Source organism: Aquarana catesbeiana, linkage group LG09 (assembly GCF_042186555.1).
Source record: "Aquarana catesbeiana isolate 2022-GZ linkage group LG09, ASM4218655v1, whole genome shotgun sequence".
In the NCBI taxonomy this organism is placed as follows: Eukaryota; Metazoa; Chordata; class Amphibia; order Anura; family Ranidae; genus Aquarana; species Aquarana catesbeiana.
Window position 1 is genome coordinate 193,185,792 of NC_133332.1, and position 25,564 is coordinate 193,211,355.

Below are 25,564 nucleotides of genomic sequence, written 5' to 3' on the forward strand. Positions count from 1 at the left end.
TAGAAGCAGTAAGGAGCATTTAGGAGCGTTTAGGAGCATTCAACTTTTTTCTCTGCTGGAAAAACGCTCCAAAAAACTCCAAAGATTTTTTTTTTCTGCTCCTAGATGCTGTAGCCCAAAAAATGCTAATAGCCTAAAGTAGTGTGCATGGACACGTAGGATAACACTATTTAGCTTCTAGGAGCAGAAAAAAAGGAAATAACAGTTTCTAGGAGCTTAAAAAATGCTAGTGTGCATGGGGCCTTAAAGAAAAAAAATCATAGTTGGCTGCAGATTTAAATGGCTTTTTAAAACATGAAGGTACAGTCTACCTGTTGCCTACCTGGTTAGTACGTGTTTTTTTTTGTATCCAGGCACAGCTGTAAATCACCTGTCCACCTCATTATCTTTGATGATCATATAATCTTGGAACACCTTTTCTGATGCTGAAACACTTATGTAGGCCGTACAAGGGTCGAAATCCAAACTCATTTTCTTTCAAAAACCATAAATTTCTTATGTTTTTTGATCCGATGGTGCCACGATTGATTTCAAAATACAACCAACCAAGCCCTCAATTTCTTCTTGTGGTGGTGCTTCTTCTGGTGGTGTACACAATATATACAGTGCACCCATAGTTGTTATTACACTCCTGTTGGTGTACACAGTACTGTGCACCCATAGTGCAGTTGCTACTACTTTTCTGGTGGTGTACACAATACATACAGTGCACCCATATTTGTTATTACACTTCTGTTGGTGTACACAGTACTGTGCACCCCTAGTGCAGTTGCTACTACTTTCCTGGTGGTGTACACAATACATACGGTACACCCATAGTTGTTATTACACTTCTGTTGGTGTACACAGTACTGTGCACCCCTAGTGCACTTACTACTACTTTTCTGGTGGTGTACACAGTACATAATACATACAGTACACCCATAGTTGTTATTACACTTCTGTTGGTGTACACAGTACCGTGCACCCCTAGTGCACTTGCTACTACTTTTTCTGGGGTGTACACAATACAGTGTAGTGTGGTTTTGCTAAACAAGATTTACAGCATGTCCGGAAGACCATCAAGGAGAGGCAGACGCTCACAGGCCACTAAAAGATTGCAAGCAGGCTCTGTGTCTACAGTCGACAGTGCTGATCGTGGACACGGTGCATCCTCAGCACGTGACCGTGAGGCACGCTTGTACTTTTTTTCTGCAGCTGGCCCTGTTATTGACCACAACATGCATAAGAGTTGGTTGGTAACAAAGCCGTCCTCATCCTCCTCATCCTCTGTCACCCAGGCTCAGAGTAGTTTGCCTGCCAATGCAGCTGCCAAACCGGCCTATTCCATCGGCTCTATGTCAACAGTCACTCCTGCCCTAGCCCCACCATCATGCACGGAGGAGTCCCCCGAACTATTCGAACAGTGTCGGGTACATGCTGCAGGAGGATGCACAGTGATTTGAAGGCTCCCATGCTGATACCCAGGTTGAGGAAGGGAGTAACGTGAGCCTAGAGAGAGAGGGTGCCCAAGAAGGTCAAGAAACTGGCAGTCATGTTCCCCGAGCTGCAGAATACTGCCAAGTTTGCTCCAGTGATGAGGAGGGAGGGGATGATGAGGTCACTGACTCTACTTGGGTGCCTGATAGAAGAGAGGAGGAGGAGGCACATCTACAATGAGGCAGGATGCCCTCCAGGGGGCAGCTTAAGGCAGCCACCCTATTGCATCACACCGCAGAGCTGAGCAGGTGCAGGGCGCTGCTGACTCCCCACATATTTTGAAAAGTTCTTTGGTGTGGGCCTTTTTTGACACATGTGCAGCAGATCGCACTGTTGCTGTTTGCAACATATGTCTGAAGCGTATGTATCAAGCGTGGCCAAAACAGCAGCTGCTTGGGCACCACATGCTTGACCAGACATATGACAATAGCACTTAAAGACCCACATCAAAGAACAAGGCGGACCTCTCCTTGCTTCTCATCAGCTGGGATCTCCAACCCCACTATATCTCCAGTCCTCTCAGAAACCTGCCCTGGGAGGAATGAAGGTATAGAAATAGGTGTCCCAAGTACTTGCGGCCAATCTGCTAACGGTACACCAACATCGGATTTTAGCAGGCAAATTTCCTTACCCCAGTTGCTAAACCGTCTAAAGAAATTCGGTCCCAGCCATCCACATGCTCAGCGTCTGAATGCTAGCTTGGCCAAATTGCTAGCACTGCAACTACTGGCTTTTTAGCTGGTAGACTCTGCCCCCTTTCGTGAATTTGTGGAATGTGCGGTACCTCAGTGGCAGGTTCCCAAACGCCATTTCTTTTCACGGAAGGCCATTCCGGCTCTCTACCAGCATGTGGAAGGCAATGTCTTGGCCTCATCGGACAGGGCGGTCAGCAGTAAGGTGCATATTACTGCTGACTCATGGTCCAGCAGGCATGCACAGGGATGTTACCTTTCTTTCACGGCACACTGGGTAACTCTGCTGGCAGCTGGGAAGGATGCAGGACAGGGTTCAGTATTGTTGGAGCTTGTTCCACCACCACACCTCCAAAATGCTAGTGGTGATTTTGCCACAGCTCTATCCTCCACCCCCTCCTCTTCTTCTTCCTCTATGGCTTCTTCCTCTGCAGATTTCTCCTCTGAACCAGCGGTGCTCTGCAAGGGGCTATGCAAGCACTCAGGCAAAAAGATGCCATGCAGTGCTTGAGTTGGTCTGCTTAGGGGACAGGAGCCACACTGGGGCAGAGATTCTGTCAGCTCTGCAGGGGCAGGCTCAGAGGTGGTTGACACCACGCCAGCTTCAGCCAGCCAACCTCCTCTCCGCCCTCCGACAGGGACACTTGATCCATGTTCCCTGTTTGGTTCACATCCTGAATTTGGTGGTGCAGCGGTTCTTGAGCAGGTACCCTGGCTTACAGGATCTCCTGAGGAACTCAACGTTGGCAATGCTGCGGCAACTGCACATGCAGCAGAGGGCCATCAATGAGTACCTGTGTGAGTATGGCACCAGGAGAGGGTCAGGGGAGCTTGGCTTTTTTTTGCCACACCAGTGGCTACTGATCAAGAATGCATGCACTGTCCTGTCACCATTTGAGGAGGCCACGAGGATGGTGAGCAGTGACAGTGCATGCATCAGTGATACTGTCCCTCTTGTCTTCCTGTTGGAGCACACGCTTCATGGAATAATGGACAGGGCCCTTGAGGCAGAACAGTGGGAGGAAAAGGAGGACTTCCTTACCTCTCAAGGCCCCCTTTATCCAGATACTAGTATTCCTTCAGGCCAGCCGATCACACAGGAAGAAGAAGAGGAGGAGGATTGTGTCAGCATGGAGGTAGAGGATAACACTCAACATCGGCAGCAGTCTTCAAGTTATCGTTTGCAGTCCCCAGAAACCCATGGAGTTGTACATGGCTGGGAGGAGGTGGTTGAGGATCATGTGATCCTTAGTGACCCAGAGGACTCAGGATTGAATGCCTCTGCAAACTTATGCTGCATGGCCTCCCTGATCCTGCAAAGTTGGCAAAAGGACCCTAGGATTTGTGGTATCAAGGAGAGGGATCATTACTGGCTGACAACCCTTCTTGATCCACGTTACAAGGGTAAGGTTGCAGAACTTATCCAGCCTTCACAGAGGGAGCAGAGGATGAAACATCTTCGGGAGGCCTTGCAGAAAGGTTTGTGCAATGCGTTTCCAGAGTCTGGGAGGTTACAATTTCCTGGTGCTGGACAACGTGTTGCTGAGGCTTCGTTCAGTCACAGAAAGAGCGGTGGAGAAGGTGGCCGGCTGACCAATGCCTTCAGGCAATTCTTCAGTCCTCAGCACCCAGGTCTGATTGGTTCCAGCAACCATCGCCAACGTCTGAATTACATGGTGCAGGAATATCTGGGGGCAAGACCAGACTTGGAGACCTTTCCACCAGAACATCCACAGGGTTACTGGGTCTTGAGGAAGGACCACTGGCCAGAGCTTACTCAATATGCAATTGAGCTACTGGCCTGTCCTGCATCCAGCATTCTTTCTGAATGCACATTCAGTGCTGCTGGGGGCTTTGTAACTGATCACAGAGTGTGCCTGTCCACAGACTCTGTTGATTGGCTCACATTCATAAAAATGAATCAGTCGTGGATCACCCGCTACCAAGCACCTAATGCTGATGTAACCGATTGATTTTTCTATGGATGTGGGATCCCTTGAAGACTGCATATGCTGAGTGACTATCCTATTATGCTGAGTGACTATCCTATTCCTCCTCAATCTTCATGATGATAGCTTCTAGGAATATTTTCGGTTCAGGGCACCACCACCACTGCCTAAGGCCCAATTTTTCTGCCCCTGTTTAATAGGGGGGGGGAATTACAATTTTTGATCTAAAATTTCAAAGCAGGGCCTGTTCCTGTGCTCAACAAATGTATCTGTGAGGCTTTACAGTGTTGTGCCACTACCACCACTGCCTAAGGCCCAATTTTTCTGCCCCTGTTTAACAGGGGCACGTAATTACAATTTTTGATCTAATATTTCACAGCAGGGCCTGTTCCTGCACTCAACAAAAGTATCTGTGAGGCTTTACAGTTTTCTGCCACCACTACCACCACCACCCTGCCTAAGGGCCAATTTTTATGCCCCTGTTTAACAGGGGCGCGTAATTACAATTCTTGATATAATATTTCACAGCGGGGCCCATTCCAGCACCCACCAAGAGTAACTGTGAGGGCTTATAGTGTTCTGGTACTACCAACACCTACAGTAAGGCCCAATTTTCCGCAGAGTGTATAGGGCAGGCCGTATAGTATATACAGGCAGTCCCCTATTTTCAAACATCCGACTTACAAACGACTCCTACTTAGAAACGGAGGGAGACAACAGGAAGTAAAAGGAAATCTACCCCTAGGAAGGGAAATTCTCTCCTGTAAGAGTTAATATGGGAAAAAGGTGTCTCCACTGATGCTTTATCACCAATCCTTGTTTCCCTAATAACCCAAAATTTTCTAAATCCAATTGTCATTGGGACAGAAAGTGAGGTGAAATCTTCTGAAAAGGGGCACAGATAGCAAAACAAATGTTACAGGGGTGATGATAACCCTTCCCTATGTTATTCAAAAATCTTAAAAAATAGATTTTTTGGCTGGAGCTACACTTACAAAATGTACCTATTCCAAATTACAAACAGATTCAACTTAACAACACACCTACAGTCCCTATCTTGTTTGTAACCCGGGGACCACCTGTATACTGCTGCTGTTCAGAGTATGTAGGGCCTGGGGGCCCCACGCCTTTTTTTTTTTTATCTGGGTGCGGTGTTTCCCTTAAACCTTTCATGACTAATGCCGCGTACACACGGTCGGACTTTACGGCGGACTTGGTCCGGCGGACCAGAGTGTGCCGGACAATCCGCCCGTGTGTAGGCACCAGCGGACTTTTCCGGCGGACTTTTTCCCCAAAGTCCGCCGGACCAAGATTTGAAACCTGTTTTAAATTTATCCGCCGGACTCAGTTTCGGGCGGAAAGTCCGCTCGTCTGTGTGCTGGTCCGACGGAAAGCCCGCTCGTGTGTATGCTGGTCCGACGGACCAGATACGACGCGAGAGCAGGGTATTGCATCTCGCGCTCGCTGCAATAGGAAAAACAGATTTTCCTATTGCGGTGAGCGCGGGGCATACCAGGCCCTTAGGTCTGGTATGGATTATGAAGGGGAACCCCCTACGCCGAAAAAACGGCGTGGGGTCCCCCCTAAAATCCATACCAGACCCCAATCCGAGCACGCAGCCCGGCCGGTCAGGAAAGGGGGTGGGGACGAGCGGGCGCCCCCCCCTCCTAAACCGTACCAGGCCGCATGCCCTCAACATGGGGGGGTGCTTTGGGGGAGGGGGGCGCCCTGCGGGGCCCCCCACCCCAAAGCACCTTGTCCCCATGTTGATGAGGACAAGGGCCTCTTCCCGACAACCCTGGCCGTTGGTTGTCGGGGTCTGCGGGCGGGGGGCTTATCGGAATCCGGGAGCCCCCTTTGATAAGAGGGCCCCCAGATCCCGCCCCCCCACCCTATGTGAATGAGTATGGGGTACATGGTACCCCTACCCATTCACCTAGGGAAAAAGTGTCAATAATAAAACACACTACACAGGTTTTTAAAATAATTTATTAAACAGCTCCGGGGGGGTCTTTCTCCGGCTTCGGGGGTTCCTCCGGTTCCTCTTCTCCCGGCGTCCGGTTGGTTCTTCTCCGCTCTCTTCTCCCGGTGTTCCAGTTCTTCGGCCGGCTCCTCTGCTGTCTTCAGGTAGCTCTCTTGCCAGCAGAGGTCCGGGCTTCTGGGCTTCTGGGCTTCTGGGCTTCTGGGCTTCTTCCCTCTTCTCTTCTCCAGATGTTGACACGACGCTCTCTCCGGCTGGACTGCTCTCTGAGGGCTCCGTTGTGACTTATATAGGCGGAGACCCCGCCCCCTAATGATGTCACAGTCCCTGGGCATGCTGGGACTGTGACGTTTTAGGGGGCGTGGTCAACATCGCCCCGTGACCACGCCCCCTAAAACGTCACAGTCCCAGCATGCCCAGGGACTGTGACATCATTAGGGGGCGGGGTCTTCGCCTATATAAGTCACAACGGAGCCCTCAGAGAGCAGTCCAGCCGGAGAGAGCGTCGTGTCAACATCTGGAGAAGAGAAGAGGGAAGAAGCCAAGAAGCCCAGAAGCCCAGAAGCCCGGACCTCTGCTGGCAAGAGAGCTACCTGAAGACAGCAGAGGAGCCGGCCGAAGAACTGGAACACCGGGAGAAGAGAGCGGAGAAGAACCAACCGGACGCCGGGAGAAGAGGAACCGGAGGAACCCCCGAAGCCGGAGGAAGACCCCCCCCGGAGCTTTTTAATAAATTATTTTAAAAACCTGTGTAGTGTGTTTTATTATTGACACTTTTTCCCTAGGTGAATGGGTAGGGGTACCATGTACCCCATACTCATTCACATAGGGTGGGGGGGCGGGATCTGGGGGCCCTCTTATCAAAGGGGGCTCCCGGATTCCGATAAGCCCCCCGCCCGCAGACCCCGACAACCAACGGCCAGGGTTGTCGGGAAGAGGCCCTTGTCCTCATCAACATGGGGACAAGGTGCTTTGGGGTGGGGGGCCCCGCAGGGCGCCCCCCTCCCCCAAAGCACCCCCCCATGTTGAGGGCATACGGCCTGGTACGGTTTAGGAGGGGGGGGCGCCCGCTCGTCCCCACCCCCCTTCCTGACCGGCCGGGCTGCGTGCTCGGATTGGGGTCTGGTATAGATTTTAGGGGGGATCCCACGCCGTTTTTTCGGCATAGGGGGTTCCCCTTCATAATCCATACCAGACCTAAGGGCCTGGTATGCCCCGCGACGGGGCTCGCAAGGTGTCAATCTTGCCGATAAAAGCGGCAAGATTGATTTCCTTTTCTAGTCCCGTCGCACATGAGTCACGTTCAAAATGAACGGACTTGTCCGTGTGTGGGCAAGTCAGTTCATTCTGAAACTCCGCCGTACCTCCGGCGAAAGTCCGTCGGAAAGACGGGCGGACTTAGCCCGCCGGAAAAGTCCAGTCGTGTGTGGGCAAGTCCGTCCGTTTTAAAGTCCGGCGCACCTGGCGGACAAAGTCCGTCAGAAAGTGTGCCGGACCAAGTCCGCCGGAAAGTCCGACCGTGTGTACGCGGCATAAGCCTATTTTTGACATTTGGTGTTTGCAAGTCAGAATCCATATTTTTTGTTAGAAAATTACTTAGAGCCCCAAAACATTATATATATGTTTTTAGCAGAGAATCTAGAGAATAAAATGGTGATTGTTGCAATATTTTATATCACACGGTATTTGTGCAGCGGTGTTTTAAACGCAACTTTTTGGGAAACGGGACACTTTCATGAATTTAAAGAAAAAACAAACAGTAAAGTTAGCCCAATTTTTTTGTATAATGTGAAAGAACATGTCACGCTTTATAATTGTACGCACTCGTGGAATGGCAACAAACTACGGTACCTCAAAATCTCCATAGGCGGCGCTTTAAATTTTTTTTACGGTTACCAGGTTAGAGTTAAAGAGAATCTAGTGCTAGAATTATTGCTCTCGCTCTGACGATCGTGGTGATACCTCACATGGGTAATTTGAACACCATTTACATATGCGGGCGCGACTTCCGTATGCTTTTTCTTTGCTGCGTGAGCTCACGGGGACGGGGTTGCTTTAAAAAAAAAAAAAAAAAAAATTCTTATTTATTTTTATGTTTATAAATTGTGTTTAAAAAAAATAATTTTTGATCACTTTTATTGCTGTCACAAGGAATGTAAACGTCCCTTGTGACAGTAATATGTGGTGACAGGTACTCTTTATGGAGGGATCGGGGGTTTAAAAGACCCCCAATCCTTCCTTTGCACTTCAAAGTATTCAGATCGATGTTTTCAGCGATTCTAAATACTGTATGTTTTTTTAAAACCGGCGCCATTGGCAGCCGAGTAAACGGGAAGTGACGTCATGACGTCGCTTCCGTGTTTACTATTAGGAGGCTGTAACCAAGCCGCTTACAGCTTCGTTCCAGACTGTCACTAGCCGCCGGAGGCGGCGGATTGGTGATCGAGCCTCCCGGGGGATCGGGAGGCCCGGTAAGAGCGGCGGGAGGCGGCGGGAGGGGGGGACGTCCCCTCCCGCTCCTCCGGTATAACAGCCGAGCGGCTTTTAGCCGCATCGGTTGTTATACTTGGAAAGCCAATTGCCAGCTCTAAGAAACAGTACCGGGATGATGCCTGCAGCTGCAGGCATCATCCCGGTATAACCCCCGAAAGCCGAGTACGCACATCTGCGTACGCTCAGTGGGAAGGGGTTAATATCCATACCAGACCCAAAGGGCCTGGTAATGGGCTGGGGGGGGGGGGGGGCAACATTAGATTACAGCCACAAGCAGTTTTAAATGACTTTTATTCCTTTAGAAATTTCATTTTGTGCAGGGACTGTTCTAAACATGGGAAAATGCGCCACTTTACAGGCATTAAAGGAATATTTCATTTTTATTGCTTCACTTTAACCATTATTAAAATCACTGCTCCTGAAAAACGGCCATTTTTAAAACTTTTTTTGCATTGATACATGTCCCCTGGGGCAGGACCCGGGTCCCCAAACACTTTTTATGACAATTAATTGCATATTAGCCTTTAAAATTAGCACTTTCGATTTTTCATACAGGCATACCCCACTTTTAAGTACACAATGGGGTTTATTTACTAAAGCTGGAAAGTGCAAAATCAGGCCCACTTCTGCATAGAAACTAATGAGCTTCCACATTTTATTACCAAAGCTTAATTGAACAAACGAAGGTTAGAAGCTTGTTGGTTTCTATGCAGAAGTGAGCTTGATTTTGCACTTTTCAGCTTTAGTAAATAAACCCCATTGTGTACTCAAAAGTGGGGTATGCCTGTATTCCAGTCCCATAGACTTTAACGGTGTTCGCACAAATTTTTTGTATGTTCGCATGTTCTGCCGCAAACCGAACCAGGGGGTGTTTGGCTCATCCCTAATAGAAATGAAGAGATACAGATGTGTTTGTAGTCCTAGAAGCCTAGGGTAAAAACCATGGCTCCCTCCATAGATACACTGAAGGAGTGCCATAGCCCCCAAAGGACAGAAAGTGTGTTTTTGCAGGATTACCATTTGAAGATAAAGCAAAAGCTTGAAAGAAAAAGCTTGAAAAAAGAAAATGAATGCAGCCACCACAGCAAGGACTATTAAGTTGCAATATATTCCATTTTTGGGTTTAGACATAAACAAGGAGCTACAATAGTTCCAAATTTTGAGGGAAGATATGTCTTGCATCAAGGAAGAAGTTACCATTATCATAATCATACTTATGTATGTATTTAGGTTATATTGAAATTTGGCTGCCTGTGAAAAGTAGAGACAGTTGGGGTGGGGGGTACAGGAGAGGTGTAGTCTTTACTATACTAGTATCTTGGTTGTTCCTGTTATGTCATAAAAGTTTATTTAATCCATTACTACAACTAGTGAATAGCTTAAACCACTGGTTAGTTCATCAAACTCATAATTTATAATGGACAATGTCTAACCTAATATACGCTTGTGCAAGTACCACCATTTATATAGCCAGATGCAAAGCCAGGGCAGCACCATCTTTATTTATGTGAGTCACATCATTACTGTAGATCATTTGTTTCTCATTGTGAATGGTTGAGCCCATTACAAGCCCCCGGTTAAAGTTCTGTACATGGCAATGCAACTAGAAATGTTGTCTCACTATATTATCATTGAATTGTTTCCTTGGGCATAATGTAAATAATGGCTCATTTTATTTAATGATGTGAGTAATTGTATTCCTTCTATTATGTTTAAGGCATTGAATATAGTTCACTCATGCCTTGCCCTCAGATTTTATATGAAGGGGCTCCAGGGAATTCTGCCATGAGCAATATAATTACATACATGAAATTCATCCTCACGTCTGTTGCTTTCACAAGCTTTTGCTTCTATAAATTACAAATAAATTTCCAAATGTTACAATTTCTTGTAACATAAACAAGCCTAGGGAAATTGTGTACTTCGATCCCACCAAATGTTTTTTCTTAGTTTAGAATGAATAAATTCTGCAAGCAGATACTAGTTTGGCCTCATTGGAAAACTCAGTTGATTGACATTGCTTTACAGGCTTGCCGTGTAAGAATACCACATACCAGTTGTTATTTTTTTCTTTGGAGATGCTGAGTCGCACACATTTTATTATATATACCTATATATCTGTATATATATATATATATATATATATATATATATATATATATATATATATATATATATTTGATTTGCAATTGGAGCTCTATTAAATTCACTTCTGCTGACTGCAACTTCCGCCTCTGTATTCAGAGCTAGCACCATAGAGAAGCACCAGGAGGCCATATGTCCCGTTATGTGCCCCTCCCCTATACAATCCCCCCTTCTTGTCAGTGTCTGATGCTGGTGGTGCCTGCACTGATGAAGTCTAGAAGGCTGAACAGCTCTGTTAGAAAAGGTCACCTGATGCGCTAAATAAGTAGGCAGTGTATACCTTATACACTCTTCAGAAACTATGCAACTTGCACCAGGAATGGTCATTTGCCGAAGTCTTATTGTATTACGATTTTGAAGTATACAATAAAACACAGGGACTACATACTAGAAATAGCTGTATATGCCAGAAACAAACAAGAGAGACAAACAGGGAGGGCAGTCTAATTACAACAGAAGTCTATAAAAGGTGGTCCTGGTGTCCCAGAAGGGGGTACTACTATGAAGATGTCCAAAGGTGTAGGCACTTGATCGCTGGTACCATCTAAGAATAAAAGTGGGGAAAAAAGGAAGGGAAACATAAGATGACTGGAAGCAGGGAGGGAAAGCAAAAGGAGAGTTGGGAGGGATAGGAGTAGTAGCTCCCCCATGGGGCTTAAAGTTAACTATGACGGAAAAGGGGTGTTTACAAATACTGAAGCTGATAGTATATGGGACCAGGCAGAAGAGTGCATAACAAAATCAGGATTATCACACTGAGCAGGGTGTTCTCCAATAGAAAGTAATACATTCATGCATTACCTTAATCTAAAATATTCTTGGCCAAAATAAGATCAATTTGGGGCAAGCCTGGGATTTGTCATTCTAGGACTGGAGGGCTTTTAATATTAATTTCTAGTGCCATCAAAAGAAAAACTTTGTAAGCAGATTTAAGTATAGTGGTGTTGAAGGTGCATTTCGGTATGTTGGACCAGGTCTTGTCAGGTCAGTCCTCAAGAGGTATTGATCTTTAAGATCTTGTTCCCAAAGGGGAGTGTCAAAGGGGAGTGTCACACATTATCTGGTGTATGTAATGATGAAGATGGGCAATGTGTACATTTTTTTACTTGCAACTGGCATGAGAAAATGTCGCTGGCCAGTCTTTTAAATGTTTTTAGCCTCTGAAGCATGTGGTAAAGGGTTTCATATGTCATGAATGTCCATGTCTGAGAGTCATGAATGCCCCTGTAATGAGTTTTGAGTTGCAACTACTAGCTGGTGAGTACTGAGATCTAAGACTGTGCATATGGCTAGAAAGTGGGTTCTCTTGTGTCAACCTCTGAATTGCATAGACTGGTATCTGCAAGCCAGTTAATTGTAGGTGTCACACGTTTTATGTATCTGATGCCAGCTCTATATGCATTTATGAAGCCTTGAAGGCTAAAAAAACACTGTTAAAGAGTACATTTTCTAAAGTAGCAAAGATCATGTGATGCTCTAAATAAGTAGTTAAAGTATACACTTTACAGGCCTGTCATGCAGAGGCAGTTTGAACCTGGACAACATTTCTCTTTTTGGATAGTATAATTTGCATGAGGTTCATTTCTAACAACTAGTGCACAAAATGCATTAATAACTAAATAGTGTTTTTTCACGTAAGTTAATGCCTATCAGCATCAGTGCGTATCTGAGGTTTTCCTTTCTGAATATTAAAGAATCTCACAGTGTGCATTAATATGTGGGTATGTGGTGAGTGCCCTCTAATGCTCTAGATGCAGAACTCCTTCTGTACAACAGGTTATTATAAATATCTACATTTTATAACTTTAAAAAGAGGGACACTTTGCAGCCTTGGTTAACATGGTGTTCTTTAAAGTAATTATATAGTAAAGGCAATTTTTTTATGTCATACTTACCTGCTCTGTGCATTGGCTTTGTACAGAGCAGCCCCAATCCTCTTCTTCTGGAGTCCCCTGCCAGCACTCCTGGCTCCTCTGTCATGCCAGGTGCCCCCATAGCAGGCTGCTTGCCTTGACGGCACTCATATTTGCTCACTCTTGATCCAGCTCTGTGTGTCCGTTGACACACAGAGCAACAGAGCACGGTTTCGGTCCCACCCCTCCACCCCGCTCTCTCCTCAGTGGGAGCCAATGGCTCCAGCTTCCCTTTCCAATAAGAAGAGAGGTATCCGAGAGAGATGCTGCTCTTGTACACGCTGGATCAGGTAAATATTGGGGGGGGGGGGGGGCTGGGAACAGCTTCCTGGAGAAGGTTTTTCACCTTAATGCATAGAATGCATTAAGTTTAAAAACCTTGCACCTTTAGAACCACTTTAAATGACACCATTATGCCCTCCCATCTTCCCTCTAATGCCCCCTATCATACCTGCCCTTTCTTAAATTGTTTTCTATAATGTTGTTTTTCTCTTGCACCTTAATCAAACCATAGCTCCCTGGAAACATGCTCTTGCCATCATGCACACTTTTTCTTTAATTATGGTCCTTCTGTCTTCTGTTTTATGTGTCCTCATAATCTGTCACATTCTTTGAATCACACCCTTGGGTTGGCAACCCCCATGAGTATCTTTACTGGCAAACCATAGAAATTTTACCAAAGAAGCACTTCTCTTTGTAAAAGAGGATTTTTCACTTTGGTCAACATGAACCTTTCACTCTTGCTTGAACAATTGTTTAATATTTCTACTTTATGTAATACTATTTATTTAATTTATGTTTAAATATTGCACTTCTTTTTATATGATTATATTCAATGTCTTTATTGTATGCCCTGTACCTGATTGTGTGCTGCTGCTGTTTATTTTTCACTTTATTTGTAGTACATTTTGCATGGTAATTTTTTTTTTGCCTTTGTTTCTATTTTTAATATGTTCTTACAACCTTGTACTCTTTATGAAAGATAAAACCTGAACACAGCACATTTTACAATCTGCTGTCCTTGACAAAAGCTGATATCTTGTATTGACTTTACTTTTACACAAAATATAAACAAATGAGTGATTGCCAGCTTGGTTACAGAATAAATTATATGGGTTTTATAAACCCTTCGATCCAGTGGCTAATCTATCCTGTCATTTCCATGGTTATTTCCCTGGGTCATAATGAACTAGAATGCTGATTCAGCAAACAAAAATATTGCTAAAACGTTAATAATGCAAGTGTTGTGATTCAACTTTCCTTTATGCATATAAATATTTCCTTTTTTATAACAGTTGGTCTGTAAGGCCATCCTTCACAATAAACGTCCAATAGAAAGACCCAGGAAGGGGTGTGTCTAAGCAGACCTTTTACATTAGAAGCTGAGATTTGATTTTATCAGCTGCCTATAGCTTTAAATCTAGTGATTGTTTCAAACTGACACTGAAGCTTCGAAACTGCTGCAATATGACACTTTCTGACGTGCGTCGTTTTTAAAATTATTGCTCTTTTTTAAGTAAAATTTTGCTGCAGAATTAATTTGACCGTCCCATGAAAGATGAGTCGTCAATGTCCATTTTAGACAGGGCAGCTTTGCATTGAAACACTTTTAAAATCTGGCTGTTAAGGCAGCAAGCCATGGGAGGCATTTTTTCTAAATATGGACCTCCTGATATACAGCATGTGACTTGTTTAAAATATAAATGTGCCCAGGTCAAAGATCACTCAAGGGACCCTCCACTACCTTTTAAAAATAAGATTTAGTGCTTCTGCTTCAGGCGTCCAATAAATATAACAGCCTTGGACTGAATGAAGATGGTCCGACATTTTATGTTCCTTGTTCAGTTGTGCTACCTTTATCTGATAACTGCTTTAAGTCTTGATAGATAAATGCTAATTTTACATAAGGATATTTTTCCCCATTTGAGAAAATTGGTTAGTGCATAGGTTTTTACAGCTTATTTCTGTCATGGTATATACATTTTTACACAGACATTTGGGAAGTTTACAAAATGTTATCTCCCTTGAAGGCATATTGCATAAAAGCTAAATGTCCTGTTTAATAAGTGTCTGACAGTAAAATTAAAATAATTTTTGCCTATATTCTTTCTGAAGCTTTTGCTGCACATTTTCTGGTGTGATTATGTGAGAAAGAAAGCTTATTATGCATATTATTCTGGACTATCCCAGGCTCCTCCTGATTCTTAAGCTTTTTCTGCCTGTCTCATAAGCTCCCGGGGATCCCATGAGATCTAATGGCGCCTGCATTGTTGTCATATGTAAGTACAAAATAGCAGCCACCGTAATTAAAAGATGCTGCAGAGGTCAGAGTAGCTGCAAGTTAATGTCTCCAGGACAAAATAGCACTGAGCCTGATCCCTAGTGACACTGAAACGAATGCTGCTTCATTGCTGCTAATATTGGGTTGCTGGCAGAAATATTCAGGGTTTCTACCCTGAATAAATAAGAAGTGGACCAGAAGTTTCTGATCCAGTCTGCAATCGTTCATGCGCAGAATTTCTGCCTTGTCTCTGGCTTTTTAAACTGCTATATTACTGTCTGTCCTAGATTTTATGATGTGTGGAATTTTTACAAATTTACTGCATAGCCAAAAGCATGCGGACAACACCAAAATGATTGAGGTGTTTTCAATAAAGGCAAAGGCCCTCTTGTGTTCCAGCATGACTATTCACCTGGACACAAAACCAGTTCCAAAGGACATGGTTTGACCAGTTTGGTATGAAGGAACTTGAGTGGCCTGAACCCAACTGAACAAGGAGTATTTGGAAATCCCACTGCAAACTAGGTCTTCTCACAATAATGAGCACCTGATCTCACAAATGTTCTTTCTGTTGAATGGGCACAAATTACCATAGTCACACTGCAAAATTTTGTGCAAAGCTTTCCAAGAGAGCACAGACTGTTATTTCTGCAAACTAGGTCTGACCTGGGTGCAAGACATTGTTGCCCAACACATACACACATACACACACACAAAATTGGCAATTTGCCACTCAGGTCTGAGAACTGGTGCATTGAGAGGTCACATGCTCTCCCATACTTGGATGTCCTACTCTGTAATAATGAGAGGGCTCCAACAGAATAGGGAGGAGGCAAGAGAACACAGATGGCTGAGTATACTTTGCATCTTTGCAGCTCCTCCAGAGTTACCATGGGCCTCTTGGCTGCTTCTCTGATTAATGCTCTCCTTGCTCGGCCTGTCAGTTTAGGTGGACGTCCATGTCTTGGTAAGTTTGCAGTTGTGCCATACTCTTTCCATTTTCAGATGATGTATTGAACAGTGATCCATGAGATGTTCAAAGCCTGGGATATTTTTTTTATAACCTAAAGTAACCCTGCTTTAAACTTCTCCACAACTTTATCCCTGACCTGTCTGGTGTGTTCCTTGACCTTCATAATGCTGTTTGTTCACTAAGGTTCTCTAACAAATCTCTGAGGGCTTCACAGAACAACTGTATGTAGCAATAATTCACAGTGGAGCTGCTGGTATAAAGCGGGCTGTTACCATCACCTTTGTTACCTCAATTTCACCAGAACCGGGTCTAGGGTCCCGTTGAGTTTAATACCAGACAGTGTAGACACCAGACACTTGAGTATCTTTTCCAATGCTTTAATAAAGAGTAACTGAAGGAAGTAGCAGGAAAGAGGTAGAAGAAGAGTTGCAGGGAAATTCAAATACCTTTTCTTGATGTACTATTATGAATTGGAATCTTGTAGATGAATGTACTCTCCTTTTAGAGTTGAATCTTTGCCCGCCCGGATAGGTTTCTCTCACTAACCTAGCACGCAGCATGAACAAAAGTCTCTGCCACAGACTTGAATGGAATAGAAACCTGTACGGTCCTCTGCCACAGGATGTAATGGTTTACGATGGACAGCAAAAACAGCACTAGAACCTTTAAGCCGACCCGGCAGTACTATGCGGTAGGTTAACTTTAGGATGCGTCCTCCAACTGAGTCACCAGGCCCCTCTCCAGACCAGCACTCTGCATGATCCTTCCATGACGGGTCCTCCCCTGGGTTCTTCTCAGTTGTCCAGCTTCTTCCCGTAGGACAGACAGCACGGGACCATTCCCTCGCCGCTGTGGTAGGCCCCAGACAGGCTTCTGGGCCCACCCACACGCTGCAGCAACTTGGTCCTCCCGGTCGGAGGACCACGCTGTAGTACTCCTAACACATACCTGTCGGCCAGGAGGGCCAGCAGGTGGAACGAAAACCAACCCTTTTCCAGGACAGAAGAGCACCCATACGCTTCAGCGCGTTGCCTTTCCAACACCGACCTATGGCGACAACGACACCCACAGGCACAGTGTGAAACTACATGCAACACAGCCAAACTGGAACAGAGGCTAAATCTGACTATGTATAAAACAGATAAGCCACTAAATTTACCTATAAGCGGTAGATGAAAATCTACCAGCGGTACATACTCCCCCCACTACAATAGACGTTGTCCTCAACGTCTGACAAGATAACTCCCAAGCCTGAGAGTAGGTATTTGAACTTAAAACTTGGATAAGGAAGAAGAAAAGACAGTATAGAAATATTACAGTTTCAACATTTATACAACAACATGTTCACATTCGCAAAAGAAATCACATTAGAATTGTCACAAACCCCACTATCTATCTGGCTAAAAAGCCTAACAGCTTGATAGGAGATCCAATTGTTCCTGAAAAAAAAACAAAGTTAAACACACTCTAGATATGTACAGTATCGTCACTAAACAGTTTAGGAGCAAAGCCTCATTCCCAAAGAAGAATGACACTCTCTTCCCACATATTTTCCTTTTAATGGAAACAAACTAAAATAACTTGAAAAGTCCATCCCTATCTTTGAGTGGATTACATCCTTTCAATAAAGAAAGTCCAGCTAACGAAGAATCTTTGGATTTGAAAACGCTGAGATGAATATTGTCTCTTGACCACGGAGATCTCTAGACACTGACACTTTCTAACTACACACCCCAAAGTTACTTTTCATAATCACCAATAAAACCGAGGATCTGGCAATGTCAGTTTCTTTCCTAGTTTATCCACGGTAGTGATAAAGTACACAACATCATCTTTTCCGGGTCTGCAAATGACCACTTTGTCAGCATAGATGTGCCGACCATAGTTCCACTGTAGGAAACATCCATTGAAGCGTTCATCCATGGCAACAGAATACCCAGCTCTCTGGAAAGGTTTTGGCACAGACAAATAGTCCCAAACAGCTTCATAGTACCACTGTTCCCGGTTGGCCTCAATTTCCTGCATAATGTCCTGAGTAACATAGGGAAATTCCAGACCATATTCTGTAGCAACTCGCTTGGTGAGCACTCTCTGTAAACGGGCAAGTTTAGGCAAAGGTCTATTTTTCCCCAAACCAGGAGGCACACAAAAATTTGGTGATTTACTCACCATAGATCCGACGGGTGTCGAAAGCAAACTGGCAACTTTAGACAATGTCTCTTTGGTAGTACTGTGCGGCTCCACACAAGGTGATGTCTTCCCAGAATTCAGGGCTGTCCACTTTGAGAAGGTTAAAACAGAAGCAACATCTTCACCCTGGGCCCACAACAGTTCCTGTGACATTGTTTCAAACACATCATCATCACCAGAGAGATCCGACATAGAATCTATCTCCGAGTCTCTCAACTCTTCTGCTGGCAAATACAAAGAGTCCCAGATATGTTCCCCTTTGAACTCTCACCTATTCCTGACGTGGACTTATCCGGATCCATGTATTTCTCCGGCTCCGGTTCGGGCAGTCTCTGGGGTAGGCCTCGACCACAGCCATGGGAAGCCTTCACATATCCCACCTACTTTGGAACAGGTACAAGGCGGATAGGTGTAGTAGACGTGGAAATAAAGGTGATGTCCGCTGAGGAAGCGGTAACAGCAACATCTTCCTCGGAAGCACTCACGGTAGCAGACAAGATCACAGTCTGTTGCTCTCCAGCAGCAATGGCAGTAGTTTCCACTGTGGCAATTCCTGTAGCCCAATCCACACGATAAGCACGGGGCAACATGGTAGGTTGCTCTACCGTGAACAAATATTCTCTGCCTTGCATACAGCGAACGAATGGACGGAGATGTATGGCCAGTCCTTCACACTTGCGGCAAAGCATGCCCAGCCCTTCGATATCTCCAACAGTGTATAGCACAAACCTCCCCTGCAGCTTCAAATGAATGCCGGTATCCGTCAGCAGGGCTCTGGTCAGCATAGCACCCGCAGCGGCACTTGTAGGGAACATCTTAGACCCCACAGTCGACGGTACCAATGGAAAAGAAGACATGGCTGTACTCTAATCCTCTCAGCACGATCACAAGGCCCCTCTTCTCCTTTGGCGCCAACACACACGCGTCCCACGCGGTAACAAGTAGGTTAAGCTCCTCCCACTTGTTCTTCTGATCACGTAGCGCCTGGGCTTTTACTTCTCACCCACAGCCTACGCAGTCAGAAATAAAGTCCTGTAATTTAACCCCTTCTTTTCCTGGAAAAAAGTGACAAAGTCCAGAAACCTCTTTTAACATAAACTCCCGGTGAAATACTTCACACGTAGCAATAACTCACGGTGGAGCTGCTGGTTTAAAGTGGGCTGTTACCGTCACCTTTGTTACCTCAATTTCACCAGAACCGGGTCTAGGGTCCCGTTGAGTTTAATACCAGACAGTGTAGACACCAGACACTTGAGTATCTTTTTCCAATGCTTTAATAAAGAGTAACTGAAGGAAGTAGCAGGAAAGAGGTAGAAGAAGAGTTGCAGGGACGTTCAAATACCTTTTCTTGATGTAGTATTATGAATTGAAATCTTGTAGATGAATGTACTCTCCTTTTAGAGTTGAATCTTTGCCCGCCCAGATAGGTTTCTCTCACTAACCTAGCAACCGGCATGCAGCACGAACAAAAGTCTCTGCCACAGACTTGAATGGAATAGAAACCCGTCCGATCCTCTGCCACAGGATGTAATGGTTTACGATGGACAGCAAACACAGCACTAGAACCTTTAAGCCGACCCGGCAGTACTATGCAGTAGGTTAACTTTAGGATGCGTCCTCCAACTGAGTCACCAGGCCCCTCTCCGGACCAGCACTCTGCATGATCCTTCCATGACGGGTCCTCCCCTGGGATCTTCTTAGTTTTCTAGCTTCTTCACGTAGGACAGACAGCAGAGAACCATTCCCTCGCCACTGTGGTAGGCTCCAGACAGGCTTCTGGGCCCACCCACACGCTGCAGCAACCTGGTCCTCCCGGTCGGAGGACCACGCGGTACTACTCCTAACACATACCTGTTGGCCAGGAGGGCCAGCAGGTGGAACGAAAACCGACCCTAAAACATGGCGTCTGTCCCATAAATACCCTCTCCCAGAATGCAACTCGGAGGACCACTTCCACTGAGTTATCTCCGGGACAGAAGAGCACCCATACGCTTCAGCGCGTTGCCTTTCTAACACCGACCCATGGCAATAACGACACCCACAGGCATAGTGTGAAACTACATGCAACACAGCCAAACTGGAACAGAGGCTAAATCTGACTATGTATAAAACAGATAACCCACTAAATTTACATATAAGCGGTAGATGAAAATCTACCAGCGCTACATGTATTTATACTGAGATTAAATTACACTCAGGTGGACTCTATTTACTAATTAGATGACTTCTGAAGGCAATTTGTTCCACTAGATTTGAGTTAGGGGTATCAAAGTAAAGTTGCCGGAATACAAATGCACGCCACACTTTTCACATATTTATTTGTAAAAAAAAATTGAAAACCATTTATAATTTTATGTTCACTTCTCAATTATGTGGCACTATGTGTTGGTCTATCACATAAAATCCCTATAAAATACATTTGCATTTTTGGTTGTAACATGATAAAATGTGTAAAATGTCAAGGGGTATGAATACTTTTTCAAGGCACTGTATAGCTACAGTATATTGCCAAAAGTTTCCATAGATGTAATATTTGTGGTATATATTAATAATGCTGCTACAAACCATATTAGTTGTCACTCAGCAGTACAGTGCAAAGTACGTTAAACCTAAAAATGTAATTACATAGTGTGAAAGAGCTTCTAATAATATTCACAAGTGTGTCTCGTAAAGCAACTGTATGTATGGTAAGGCTAGGCATAATGAATTGTTGCAAGTGCTGTTTAACTTTTTGCATTAAGTCCCAAAGGAGTTTAGCTGTGCCTCTGATGTTCATTTTATAATTTGTGTATTATAGGTAAATATAATACACAATGAAAAGTAGGCTCAAACATTTAAACAAGGGGAACAACCTACTGTACCTGCTCAGTGCTTCTGTTTGTACCCCCATTGTTACTGTTAATTTTGGTGCTTCATCCTCAACTTTGAATGCACATCAGGTTTGTTCCTGACTGTGGTCACATACTGTTCTGTGTTGGTGGAGGGTCAGGAGAGTGCTGTATCAAACTGATGATATTGCCTTTCAGTGCTGGTGGTCAGTATCCTGGTCATTATTTTTCTTCCTATATTATACCAGCTCTTCCAACAGGTTCTACTTCTATTGCCCAAGCCAGAACTTATGCTAGCACCCCCTCTATCAGTAAGAGATAAAGTTCAGTTTTAAAATCACCTTGGGTTAGAGGCAAATTTCCTGGTTCAGCATATTTCAGAAATTATGCACCACATAGCCCTTGCCCCTGGTCAGGTGGGTCTCTAAGAACAAATAATCTCTAGGAAGGGACAAGACAGCCTCCACCCTTTAAAAGAATAGGTTTCCAATAGCCATTAGTGTGCGTTAAAGCATGTTAGGGAAAGCTGACAAATCTATGTAGGGACAGTATAGCAAGAAATACAGTGCTATATACACTGTGTGATGATCTGTGGTATTTTACTCCACTCCAAAAGTCAGTTTTAGGGCTTTTTCTGCCCACTTTTATTGAAAACAAAGTAAGAGTTCACATTAGAATAGTTTCCCTTGCAGGGGTTGTCACCATCATTGTGATACCCAAACAGTACTCAGCCGTGGCTCTTTGCAGTATCTCTGCTTAGGCCTCCTTCCTTGGTCCTCCAGACCGTCAAACACACAGTCCCTGTGCTCATTCACTAACTGCTGAACCTTCCTCAGGTCTGACTGTTTCTCCTGCAGCTCCCTGCTGCTACATCATCACAGGCTTGGCCTTTCATTGTCTCTGCATAAACAGTATGGAGCAACGTGCTCCTCACAGCTCCCTTTCTCCACCTTGGGAGGGTGGGGTCATTCACTTCTAATTCTGGCTCTAACATAAGCCCAGCACACACCTGTATCATTAGTGTGCCTGTTTTCTGCAAAACCTGGACCAAACTGCCAAAATAAACAGTGGCACGGGCTCGCCTCTCTACAAGTGCTATACATTTGGCTGCAGTGTGGTGGGATACATACCCTTGTGTACCTCCCCATATTCACAGTTTCATAGAGCCAACTGTTTTTCCTAAGACTCTTTTTTTTCTGTATCAGCAGCAAGTGTGCTTGTTTGCTACCCTCTGTGCCACCTCTTTTAGTTCCTTTGTCTTTCATTGACTTTCTGCTATTTATAAATGTTTTTATGCAACTCTTAGTCGGGATTAACACATTTTCCCATTTGAATTCAATTATAAAAATATGTCTTGTGTAGCAATAACTCTCGGTGGAGCTGCTGGTTTAAGCGGGCTTGTTACCTTCACTCTCCTTCCCTCCGTTTCACCGGCACCAGGTCTAGGGTTCCGTTGAGTTTACCTCTGGATGATACAAGCACCAACACTTGAGTGCATTTTCAATGCTTTATTTGAACAATTAACGAAGGAAATAGCAGGAAAGAGGCAGAAGGGAAACTGCAGGGAAGCTCAAATACCTCTCTGTAGGATTCTTGACAAATGTTCCTTAGAGTTGAATATTACAGTAGAATGCGCTCCCCTTGTGGGACACACTCCTTGCTCGCCTGGATAGGCCTCTTTCACTTGCCTAGCAGCCAGTACGTAGCACTAACAAAAATCTCTGCCACAGACTTGCTTGGGATGAACCCGTACGATCCTCTGCCACAGGATGTATTGGTTTTGCAGTGAATGTCAGTCACAGTGCTTGAACCTTTAAGCCAACCCAGCAGCACCATGCTGTAAAGTTACTTTAGGATACGTCCTCCAACCGAGTCACCAGGCCCCTCTCCAGACTAGCACTCTGCATAATCCTTCCATGACGGGTCCTCCCCTGGGATCTCCTCGGTTGTCCAGCTTCTTCACTCTGGATAGACAGCTCAGGACCATTCCTCGGCTGCTGTAGTAGGCCCCAGACAAGCTTCTGGGCCCACCCATGCTCCGCAGCGACGTGGGCCTCCGGAATGGAGGACCACGAGGTAGCACTCTAACGCATACCTGTCGGCCAGGAGGGCCAGCAGGTGGCTGTAAAACGACCCTAGAACATGGCGTCTGTCCCATAAATACCCTCTCCCAGAATGCAACTCGGAGGACCACCTCCACCGAGTTGTCTCCGGGACAGAAGTGCATCCATACGCTTTGACACATTGCCTTTCCAACACTAGCCGATGGTAACAACGACACCCACTGGCCCAGTATGGAAACAGATGCAACGTCAGCCAAGCTGGAACAGAGGCAAATCTAACTTCCCCAACGAGCAATTTACTAAATTTACCTATCAGATGGTAGATCGCAAATCTACCAGCGCTACACTTGGATGGAATCTGTTAAACCTGGTGGTCAGTAATAATGCTATTTCAAACACTCTTCATTTAGGGATCAGTGGCCGTGTTGTTAGCTCAATCAACTGCATTGATGGTCAGTGGTAGTGCTGTTCTTCCATCCCTCCCACCCTACATTGTTGGTGACTGGCAGTCCACTCAGTGTTTACTTACTAGAGCAGGGGTCTCAAACTGGCGGCCCTCCAGCATGAATCCCACAGGCAGAGGCATGATGGGACTTGTAGTTTCACAACAGCCGGAGGGCCACCAGTTTGAGACCCCTGTACTAGAGCATCCATTTCCGTGCCACTCTCTCTCTGATGCCTATGAGCCAGGACTATACATCTACTGTCTTCGTGGCCTAATTTCAGTGCCAAGTGCAGAAATGCAGAGACTGTCTCAGCAGCTGGCATCCCTCTGCCACCCTGAAGGAGCCAGTGGTCTACTTGTTGGTTGTTGGGGCTTTAGTGTAGTATGTATATATTTGTATATATATATATATATATATATATATATATATATATATATATATATATATATATATATATCCAAGCATAGTGGTGGTAGGGCTGCACACTTGAACTTGAGGTGGGGCACATGTGCCTTTTTGTTCTTGACACCACTTATTGCTTTAATGTACTCTAAATGATTTTCTACGTTGTCCTTGAAGCCACATAAAAAAGTCCCTCTCTCCATTCAATGTTAATTTTTTTTATTGGTACAGGTGCACAGCCCTTTGGCAGTGCCTAACTTCCTATGCCTATTTTTTGATAATATTTTGTTTATTAAAACCACAAAATGACCAAATTGATTATCAAGATTTGCTCCCTGCAGACTTGGAAATGTTTTCAAGGAAAAGTTTGGATTTTCCAAATTTTGAGGACAATTTGTAAAACTAGCTAGAAATGAAACCCGACAGATTTGCTCATCCTATATGTTTGTACAAAGTCAAGGACACATCACCTAAAACTGACCATCCAGACAAGCCAGACACTTTCGAGCTGCAAGAATGAATAGAAATGTACTATTTGTACCAAACAGAATTTTTAGTCTAAACAAAATATTTTCTTGTAACCTAGAATAGCCTTGGAAATAATTTACAAACTAGTCATGACCTATTATTACTGTTATTGCTTCAGTTGCGGTCTGCTTATTTAGATCTTCTTTACTGTGTGTTTATATTCCTTTTTTGTAATTTTTTTCATTTTATTTCTTTAACAGGGTTATTTAAAGCAATGCAGGAAGCGCAGAGACATGTTCAGTGATGAACAGTTGAAGGTTATCTTTGGAAACATTGAAGACATCTACCGGTTCCAGATGGGCTTTGTTAGAGACCTTGAGAAGCAGTACAATAACGAGGAGCCACATCTCAGTGAAATAGGACCATGTTTTCTAGAACACGTAGGTTTAAATGATCTGTTAGAATGTTTAGCATAGCTTGAATAAGGAGGTTCAGATGTATATTCAGTTTAAAAATGCTTTTCTGTATAGCCATCAAAATATAACGACTAAGTGCAGTTTGGTAAACATTTGCTCATATTCTAAGCCTGTCATCAGCAATACTAACCCATGTAAAAACACAAATTTTAGGGTCTATAAAGACCTGCTCTCTGCTGTGCAGTCTGCACTCTATCCCACTGAGACTCTTGAGGACACAGTTGAGTGCTTGCATTGAAATAATGACAGGGAACTGCAGTGGAGAATAATGAGGTGCAGACTGGGGCTAAGATTATTCTCTTTGGTAGTTCCCCAGCATCCCAGCAGCACCTGTCTGTCCCCATTAGAGAATTATTATTTTTTAATATACTCTGCACTGCTTTATACAATGCGCAATTTAGTTAAAGGCCAACTCCAGCCAAAACCTGGGAAAGGTAAATTCTTTTGTTATGTTTTTATTGCTGTTTGTGAGTTCATTTAGGAGATTTAAGCTCACTTCTTGCGATGTGATAGCAAGACAAATAATCGGTTAGTAGTTGTTACTTGTACAGGAATGTACCAGCAGTAATACTAATCAGATAAAAGTTCTAACCCTTTCCTATTTTATAGAAAAAAAAGATGTTTTGCTGCAGTCTATATCCTGATTAGACAATTTTGTCACCACTTCCTGTTCCATTGTTTGGACTTGCCTCTTTTTGTGCACCCTAGAGAACATCCACAAACCATTTGTTCTTTGTCCTGGGAATCTGATGCTGATAGTTTTTGGTAGAAGGCCCTCTGTGTCA

General features: G+C 44.6%; 1 protein-coding gene across 2 annotated transcripts in view; it reads left to right on the forward strand.

Moving 5' to 3' along the window:
* Window positions 1-25,564, forward strand: part of ARHGEF9 (Cdc42 guanine nucleotide exchange factor 9) — a 653,254-nt gene that overhangs the window by 490,214 nt on the left and 137,476 nt on the right. For both annotated transcript variants that reach the window (XM_073599469.1, XM_073599470.1), the window contains one exon: window positions 24,564-24,743. In XM_073599469.1, the coding sequence (XP_073455570.1) occupies window positions 24,564-24,743 (180 nt within the window). The remainder of the gene's footprint in view (window positions 1-24,563; window positions 24,744-25,564) is intronic.